The sequence below is a fragment of the Eriocheir sinensis genome, chromosome 61 (assembly GCF_024679095.1).
Source record: "Eriocheir sinensis breed Jianghai 21 chromosome 61, ASM2467909v1, whole genome shotgun sequence".
NCBI classification, from domain to species: Eukaryota; Metazoa; Arthropoda; class Malacostraca; order Decapoda; family Varunidae; genus Eriocheir; species Eriocheir sinensis.
Genome location: NC_066569.1, coordinates 10,946,832 through 10,956,293, shown reverse-complemented (window position 1 = coordinate 10,956,293; position 9,462 = coordinate 10,946,832). Strand labels below are relative to the sequence as shown.

Here is a 9,462-nt window from a genome sequence, read left to right as displayed (position 1 = left end):
AGGGGATCAAAGTATATTCAGTCTCTATTCTAAGGGGATCAAAGTCTATTCAAAATCTATTCTCAGGGGATTGGAGTCTATTCAAATTCTATTCTTAGGGGATCAAGGTCTATTCATAATCTATTCTAAGGGTAACGGAGCCTATTCAACCTCTATTCTTAGGGGATCAGATGCTCTTCAAATCAATGGGCCTTCACTTCAGTATTACCGCAAAAACACATTAATTTTTTTCTTTATTTTCCGTAGTATTAAAATTTTTTCTCTATCCCGTAAGTGGAGAGAGGAGGAAGGAATTTTTGCATAATAAAAAGTACAAGATAATCCTAATACCCTTTCTGTTACAGCTTGTAGACTTGTTTCTCTGCCCAGTTAGACTTCTTTCATTTATAACTTTTAACCTGGTAGCAGCGACGGGCCAAATTTGTGGCTTTCCCGTGTAGCAGCGACGGGCCAAATTTGTGCCATGATATAAACGCCCCAAAATAGATGATGTATAATCTGATCACAAATGCACTGATATATATTATGAAATAGTTTGTGTGAGGGGTGATTTTTTCTCATTTTTCTCGCTTGGAGGGACCATTAAGAAACATGATCCCTGCTGCTACCAGGTTAAGCATCTTTTACCTCTCCTCCCTTCTCTTACCTTACCTTACCTTACCTCCTTGTCTCTCTCCCTTCCAATGTACTTGAAACTTCATCATATTTCTTTCTTCTTTTCTTCCTTTCTCTTGTATCTCCCTTCTTTACTCTGTTTCTTCTTCCTCCTTTCTTCTTGCCCTCCTTCCTTTCTTTCTCTCTTGTATCTCCCTTCTTTACTCTGTTTCCTCTTGCTCTTCTTCCTTCCTTTCTTTCTCTTGTATCTCCCTTCTTTACTGTTTCTTTTTCTTTTTGCTCTCCTTCCTCCCTTTCTTTCTCTCTTGTATCTCCTTTTCCTCATCTTTTCCTTACCCCATTTCTTGTTTTTCCTCCTCCTCCTCCTCTTATCCCAATTCTCCTTTCTTCTTTCTCTCCTTTCTTTCTCTGGTATCTCCCTTTTATTCAACTTCTTCCTCCTCCATTAATTCCTACTCTCTTCTTTCTTTCTCCTATATCTCCTTCAACTTTTTTCCTCCTCCTCCTCCTCCATTAATTCCTACTCTCTTCTTTCTTTCTTTCTCCTATATCTCCTTCAACTTTATTCCTCCTCCTCCTCCTCCCCTCATTTATCATCCCTTTGTTTTCCTCCAAGTGTTGATTCTCTATCTCTCTCTCATAAGCAGAAGGAAGTTTTGCATAATAATAAGTTGAAGATAATTAAAAAACCTTTATTTTACAGCGCTTAGAAGGTACTTGACATATGAAGGACAATGGGGACTCACTCACTCACTCAGTACTCATTCTTACCTTGACTTAACTCATTCACAAACTATCTTCAGCACACTTTCTCTCTCACTCTCATTCACAAACTATCTTCATCTCACTTTCTCACTCACTTACTCATTCATACATACACGGACTCATTCACAAACTAACTTAGCTCACTTTCTCTCTCTCACTCACTCACTCTCATTCATACTTTTACTAACTCATTCACAAACTCACTCCACCTCACTTCCTCACTCACACTTACATACATATACTCACTCTAAACACACTCATACTCACCTCATTCACTCATCACTCATTCCCATATTCACTTAGAACCTTACACACTTATTACAAACTCTCTCTCTCTCTCTCTCTCCACCTCATTTCTATACCCTATCCAGTCTGTTTTTGCTGTTATTCAATCTATCAGTCAGTCAGTCAGCCAATTACAGTCAGTCATCTCATCAGCTCTCCTCCTCTGATAGTCTTCTACCTCTTAAATTCCACCGCCATGTTGCCTCTCTATCTTCTATCGTTATTTTCACACTGACTGCTCTTCTGAACTTTCTAACTGCATGCCTCCCCCCTTCCCGTGGCCCCGCTGAACACGACTTTCTACTCATCCTCATCCCTATACTGTCCAAACCCCTTATGCAAGAGTTAACCAGCATCTCCATTCTTTCATCCCATACACTGGTAAACTGGATTTCAAGAAGAGTGTATCAAGACAGCTCTCCACCCGAAATTGACCTCTCTTTTGGCTACTCTTTGCTTTTATCTTTTATAGGAGCAGCGAGTAGCGGTCTTTTTTTTGTGCTCTTTTTATTGCCCTTGACCCGTGTCTTCTGGTGTAAAAAGAAAAGCCAGTCAGTCAGTCACATATTCCAATCTCTCCATAATTCCGTTCGACATAAAAAGAAGCATTCATGAGGAGGAGCTTGTGGAAAATTAAGTTAGCTTCACGAGACACAATATGAATGAGGGTAAATGATGGATACAGATAACTGACTTGACCCAGGGTGGACTCAAACACTCCCAACGCCAACCAAGGTTAAAGGTCACGTGGTCAAAATGGAATGGGCTGACACAGACGTACAATACCAACAGGGCTTTCTTTTGTCTCGTTACGTATCTACCCCAGTCTGTGATAGTAGTAGAAGTAATGGTGATGGCAGTATGGTTGGCAATAGTTGTGGTTGATGGGTTGGTAAAGGGCTGAATCTTACGTATGGGTGATGGTGAGTGAAGCAACGCACCCCCAGCCGTATGCTCCCCACTGGTTAGTATAAGGAAATGGTGATGGGGTGTGTAAGGAAAGAATGGGGGTGATGGTGGTATGGTTACACACACGCACACGTACACACACACACAGACATCTTCCTTTTAATTCTTTTTCTCTCTCTCTTTCCTCTCCTCCTCTCCATTCTTCCTCATTCCTTCTCTTCCTCCTACACACACACACACACAGGGAGGGAGGGAATAGCCATTATGTTACTCTACACAGACAGACGGACACATAGATGGATAGACAGACAGCAACAGGGATTGACACTCTATCAGAACACCCTAATTTTAGCATTATATAAAATTACAAAATGGATTCAAGTAGATGTGAGATAGCTGGGTTAATGTGCTCTCTCTCTCTCTCTCTCTCTCTCTCTCTCTCTCTCTCTCTCTCTCTCTCTCTCTCTCTCTCTCTCATCCTTCTTTCTTTTTCTCCTTCTTAGTTTCACATTCTTAAACGTTTCAACACACACACACACACACATTTGATAAGGTTTTCATAGAGGTGGTTGTGTTAGTATGTGTCAGATTGAAAATGCCCCCAAAACTCCTACAAAAGCCTTGTCAAATGTCTTTCTTAGGTTCACGGTACAGAGGAAGGGTCAGACTACCACCAGGGTTACAAAACTACCCCAGGAAATGGCCACCAAACTCCTATGAAAGCCTTGTCAAATGTCCGTTTCTTAGGTTCATGGTACAGAGGAAGGATTAAACTACTACCAGGGTCACAAAACTACCCCTGGAAATGAACCCTGAACTTCTATGAAAGCCTGGTCAAATGTCCGTTTCTTAAGTTCATGGTACAGAGGAAGAGTCACACTACCACCAGGGTCATAAAACTATCCCTGGAAATGTACCCACACAACTCCTACGAAAGCCTTGTCAAATGTCTCTCTTAGGTTCACGGTACAGAGAAAGAGTCACACTACCACCAGGGTCACAAAACTATCCCTGGAAATGAAGCCCAACACTCCTACGAAAGCCTAATCGAATATGCATTTTGGGGCGCTGATATGCTAAAAAAAAAACAGCTCTGAACCTCACAGCATATGATGGAGACTCTGTACACACTATCCCATCAAGTCTACCCCTGTACCATTACTCAAAGTCCCTCAACATGTACTGAAAAGCCAATGAACACATCAGAGGCAACCCAGAGTCAGCCTTACACCAGCCAGCCACACAGATGCAGTTTTTCTAGCACACACACAGACACACAGAATAGAGGAATAGTCTTGTGTGTGTGTGTGTGTGTGTGTCGAGGGAGGAGGTCAACGCTGGCTGCCTCTCCGTCCGTCTGTCTGTCTGTCTTCGGAAGGTCGTGTACAGCGCAAAATGTCGAGAATAATTAACATATGAATGAAATAGAGATGAGTTGATGATTGTTTCCCATTTTTCTTGCATTCTTCCCTTCCTCCTCTTCATCTTCCTTTCCCTCCTCTCTCTTTCTCCTCAGTAACTCACTCCTCTTCCTTCTCTCTCTCTCACTCTTTCTTGCATCCTTTCCCTCCCCTTCTCTCTCTACCTCCCTCTTTCTACCTTCCTTGCATTCATTCTCTCTCTCTCTCTCTCTCTCTCTCTCTCTCTCTCTCTCTTCTCTCTCTTCTCTCTCTTCTCTCTCTCTCTACATACATCCTTTCCTTGCATAACTCAACTCCCTTCTTCTTTTTCTTCTTCTTCTTCCTCCTCCTCCTCATCTTCATCCTTTCCTACATCTATACAGTGAATGGTTAGCTTAGATGTGTGTGTGTGTGTGTGTGTGTGTGTGTATGTGAGAGCTAAGTAAACAATGGCCTGAGATATATAAACAAAAACCTCTTAAGAATTGAAAACTAGAATTGAATTGAGCAAACATATATAGAAAGATGAGGAAGAGGAGGAGGAGGAAGAAGATGATGTCCCTGAGGTTTAGAAATGAAGGAGAGGAAGGAAGAAAGGAGAGAGAGAATAGCAAAAGAAAGGAAGGAGGAAGGAAAGAGAGAGAGGAATAAATGAATAAGGAAAGAAAGGAAGGAAAGGAAAGGAGAAGAACAAGGTGAGAAATATAGAAAGGAGAGAGAGGAACAAGAAAGGAAGGAAGGAAAGGAAAAGAAGAACAAGGCAAGAAAGAAAGGAAGGTTAAAAAGGAGAGAAAGAGAAACAGGAAAGGAATAGGGAAAGAAAGGATGGAGGAAGGAAAGGAGAAGAACAAGGATGGAGAGAAAGGAAGGGAAAGGAGAAAAACAAGGGGAGATAAGAAGAAAGGAGACAGAGAGGAATAAAGAAGAAAATAGGAAGAGAGAATGAAATGGAGAAATGGAGAGAAAGGAAAAACAAAGGAAATGAAGAAAAGTACAAATGAAGGAAGGAAAATATTGAATGACTGAAAAAGAAATGAGAAAAAAATTGAACTGGAAGGTAAGAATTAGAGGAGGAAGGCAAGTGTGTGTGTGTGTGTGTGTGTGTGTGTGTGTGTTCAAATATCCTAAAATGCTAAAAAAACACCCACGCAAGTCCTTACACACACACACACACACACATCTCCCTTCACACACACACACATACAGACATTCTCATTACACACACACACACTCACACACACGACCTCCTCCTCCTCCTCCTCCTTCTCTGTCTCACACTCTCAGGATCTCCAAACACTTATTGTAGCAAATGGCGATCCAGTCTGGCTGTGTCGCCCCCCACTGGATCTGGTTAATCTCCCCCTCGGCCGCGGTGTAGGCCAGTATGGGGTCCTCGATGGCGCGGGGCATCTGCTGGACGTCCCATATCAGCGCCTGGTGGTCATCCCCTGTGGAGGAAGAAGGGGGTGAGGGAGGGAGGAGCCAAGAGAGAGAGAGAGGGTGGGAGGAGCCAAGAGAGAGAGAGAGGGTGGGAGGAGCCAAGAGAGAGAGAGGGAGAGGGAGGAAGAAAATGAAACAGAAAACCTAAAAACTAAAATGAGTCATGAAAATATTTAGATTATAATTAGAAGTTGAGAGAGCAAAGAGAGCTAAGGAAGGGGACAAGAATTTAGGGAACAGCAAAGGGAAGATATAATAAAAGATGGTAAGTATAGAAAGACAGATAGATAGAGGTAGAGATATCTGGTAAGGCAATGAGGATAAGGAGAACAGAGAGAGAAAAGAAGGTAAGGAGGACACAGGAATTGAGGTGAAGGGAAAACAAAGGGGATGAAAATATTGATAGAAAAATAAGTAGTGAAAATCAGATGAAAAAAGATAAGGTGGAAATATTCAGTACTTCCTGGTAGGAGAAATTTAGAGTTGGGAGAAAAACAACACATTAAAAGAAAATAACACAAAGACACACACACACACCTGCGGTACAGATGTGCACAGAGGAGTGTGGTGCCCAGGCGATGCCGTTGACGCAGGCGCGGTGGTTGTTGAGGCGCGCCACGGGGGTGCAGGGAACACGCACGTCAAGGATGATCACCTGCGGAGGGATGAACAATAAAGGAGATGAAATACTGTGGCTGTCTCCTCTCTCCTTACCCCTATTTGTGGGCCTCATAAGATAATTAACTATATTTACCTACAGATTACCTATTAAATACTATTACTATTACAATTACTAACCCCTTGACTGTGGATTTCCTACCAGAAGACCTCACCAAGCAACAGGAATGGAACAAAAAGCATCTGCTACAATTCAATGAAGAAAAATGTAAAGTCCTGCACCTTGGGAGGGGATATCCAGCACACCAATACCACATGGGAAACACTCCACTATCCACCACAGAGGCAGAGAAAGACCTGGGATTGTATGTTACCAGGCTACCAGTGAAGGGATATCCAGCACACCAATACCACATGGGAAACACTCCTCTATCCACCACAAAGGCAGAGGAAGACCTGGGACGATATGTTACCAGGCTACCAGTGAAGGCAAAATCAGTGCCAATCGCAGCGGACGGCTTAATAACCCACCTCGCAGGCGTCCATGGCCACGGTGGAGAGGTAGTTTGGGTCCTGTTTGTTCCATGCCAGGCGGAGCAGCGGAGTGTGGGCAGGGTCCTCGTAAATGATGGTGGAGTGCTCAAGGTGGCGGAGGTCAAACATGCGCACAGACCCGTCAGCTCCTGGGGGGAAGGAAGGAAGGGAGGGTGGTTAGGGGGTGTTGAGGGGGGGAGGAGGAAGGTTTGAGGGTGATGAAGGGTGAGAGAAGGAAAGTTATGGGGTGAAAAGAGAGAGAGAGAGAGAGAGAGAGAGAGAGAGAGAGAGAGAGAGAGAGAGAGAGAGAGAGAGAGAGAGAGAGAGAGAGAGAGAGAGAGAGAGAGAGAGAGAGAGAGAGAGAGAGAGAGAGAGAGAGAGAGAGAGAGAGAGAGAGAGAGAGAGAGAGAGAGAGAGAGAGAGAGAGAGAGAGAGAGAGAGAGAGAGAGAGAGAGAGAGAGAGAGAGAGAGAGAGAGAGAGAGAGAGAGAGAGAGAGAGAGAGAGAGAGAGAGAGAGAGAGAGAGAGAGAGAGAGAGAGATGAGGTGATGGGGTGGTAGAGAGAGAAAGACTTAATCTACCAAAATAATTTAAAACATCACACACACACACACGCATGCACACGCACACACACACACACACACTCACTCACCCACAGACGCAAACATGTCCCTGCCGCCACCAGCTCGGGAGAAGGCAATGTCGAACACCTCCTTGTCGTGGGCGATGAGCTGGGTCTTGACGTGCCCCGAGACAACGTTAACGCGCCCCAGCATCTGCCCCGTCTCCAGCCCCCAGATGGTGCAGGTGGTGTCGATGGAAGAGGTGCCGATAAGGTTGGGCTCCACCTCGTTCCAGTCGAAGGAGGTGAGGGGCGCGCAGAAGTCCGAGTTTTTGTTCTGGGGGAGGGAGAGGGAGGGGTGAGGGGTGACTGAGTGATCAACTGAGTGACTAACAAAGACTGACGGAACTGTTTAGATGTCATGTGTGTGTGTGTGTGTGTGTGTTGGTGTACTCACGTTGTTGAGGAGGCAGGCCATGCGTGTGTCGCCGTCGGAGCCCTGCTGCCACACCCTCAGGTAGTCCCCGCTGGTGGCCAGGAGGTCGGGGTAGATGCCCTTCTGCGGGGGGGGGGGAGAACATACTCACACAGGTGTACAGAGAACCTCACACTCATACATACAAACTCATATACACACACACACACACACACACATACACACAGGCTCTTGCCCGCCAGGTGGGGGTTCGAGCACTGCTCAGGCCGAGAAATTTCTGCTGCCAAGGAGCAGTCACTGTCCCCCCCTTGAGCAAGGGGGATGGGGGAGGGGGGGGTGAAGGTCCTGCCAGAACCCTAAGATACACTAATGAGTCTTGCTCTGAGAGGGAAGATACTTGCTGGTGATGACGAGTCCAGCTCGTGAGCAGGCCATGAGGAATTACACTCACATGCATACATACATACACACAAGTAAACAGAGCTGGGCACAGCTTGCTTCATTAACCATCGATACATTAATCCAAAAGTTGGCTTCAATAACTGTTAATCAGTTAATTCATTAAAAATGTAGCTTTTTTACTCACACTGTCTGGTATCCACATGATCTTGGTGGTGGGGTAGGGGTGGTCAAAGGTGGAGCGTACCACAAACTCTGAGGTGTCCTCGTCCAGCTGTACGATTTGTACCTTGTTGTTGTACTCCTCCACGAAGCTGCCCACCGCCAGCCTGGGGGGGGAGGGGGGGGGTATGAGAAGGGACACAAAAATAAGACCCTGCAATAAAAAAAAAATTATACACTATATAAACATCTATACAAACACACACACACACACACACTCACCTGAACCTCTTGTCGGGGCGCACAGACCAGTTCATGCTGTACAGGGTCCATGGCGCCGAATACTTATAGATCTCCTTCCTCTTGGGGGGGGGATGGACTGACATGATGGTGGTGACGGTGGTGAGTGGTGAGTGAGTGTCTTTCTTCCCTCTCACTCACTCACTCTCGATGTAATGTCGTGTCTCTTTTCTCCCACTCTTCAGTCGCTTCTTTTTTTTCCTCTTCTTCTTGTCTGTTTATATCACCTCACACACACACACACACGAACACACACTCTTCCTCTTGTTTCTGTCTTCTTTCAGTCTCCTGTTTGGACAAAGAAAAAGAGAAAAGTCAGTTTTATTCTTTATAGCATTGGTGACGAGCCCATCACCCCGCAACACAGGGCCAGTATGACATCTGGGCTAACACAGTGTACCTACCCAAGGTACACATTTATCCACCTGTATTTCACCACTGCCTGATCACAAGTTGGACTCACAATTGCCAGCAAGTACCATCAAGCTTTGAGCAAGGCTCTTTAGTTGATCTCTGGGTACTACCAGGTCCTCACACGCCACACACCCCATATAGCTACATAGACGAGAATGACAGGTGGTAGTGGGAGGGAATCTGGAGCTGCCGTGTGTAGGCCATTTGGCCTCTCGCAGTCTCCCTATGGTCTTGTGTTTGGCAGTGGAAAATCCTGGCCTGAATGGGGCTTGAACCACCGCCTGTCAGGCCGCGAAGCCTGGCAGTGCAGAGCTTTACCGACTGAGCTATAGTGAGTTTGTAGCAGTGTAGTTGGTAAATGTTGGCTGGTGAATGCCAAGAAAGTGTTAAAATTTGAAATTAAGGCTCTTCTTCTTCTTTTGGAGTGTTTTATGGGGCTAGTTAGGCTGTGGGGCCACAGCCTCCAGAGCACCGTCAGTGGCAGTGGATAGTGTGGGCGGGCCAGGAACTAAGATATAACTGCAGAGCACACAGGGCCAGCACACGCAGCCATTATGAACACAGCCAGGCCCTGGAGCCGGAGCCGCCGGGCCGGGCCTCGGCCACAGCGTCATCTGCGAGTGT

At 45.5% G+C, this 9,462-nt stretch overlaps 1 protein-coding gene across 1 annotated transcript in view; it reads right to left on the bottom strand.

The window, feature by feature from the left end:
* Positions 1–1,291: 1,291 nt before the first annotated feature.
* LOC126986480 (DDB1- and CUL4-associated factor 7) overlaps positions 1,292–9,462 on the bottom strand; it is an 8,422-nt gene continuing 251 nt past the window's right edge. The window contains exons 2-8 of the mRNA XM_050842700.1: positions 8,407–8,712; positions 8,150–8,291; positions 7,585–7,686; positions 7,218–7,464; positions 6,564–6,715; positions 5,952–6,069; positions 1,292–5,422 (exon numbers count right to left, since the gene is read on the bottom strand). Of these exons, the coding sequence (XP_050698657.1) occupies positions 5,247–5,422; positions 5,952–6,069; positions 6,564–6,715; positions 7,218–7,464; positions 7,585–7,686; positions 8,150–8,291; positions 8,407–8,510 (1,041 nt within the window). The 5' untranslated portion in view covers positions 8,511–8,712 and the 3' untranslated portion in view covers positions 1,292–5,246. The remainder of the gene's footprint in view (positions 5,423–5,951; positions 6,070–6,563; positions 6,716–7,217; positions 7,465–7,584; positions 7,687–8,149; positions 8,292–8,406; positions 8,713–9,462) is intronic.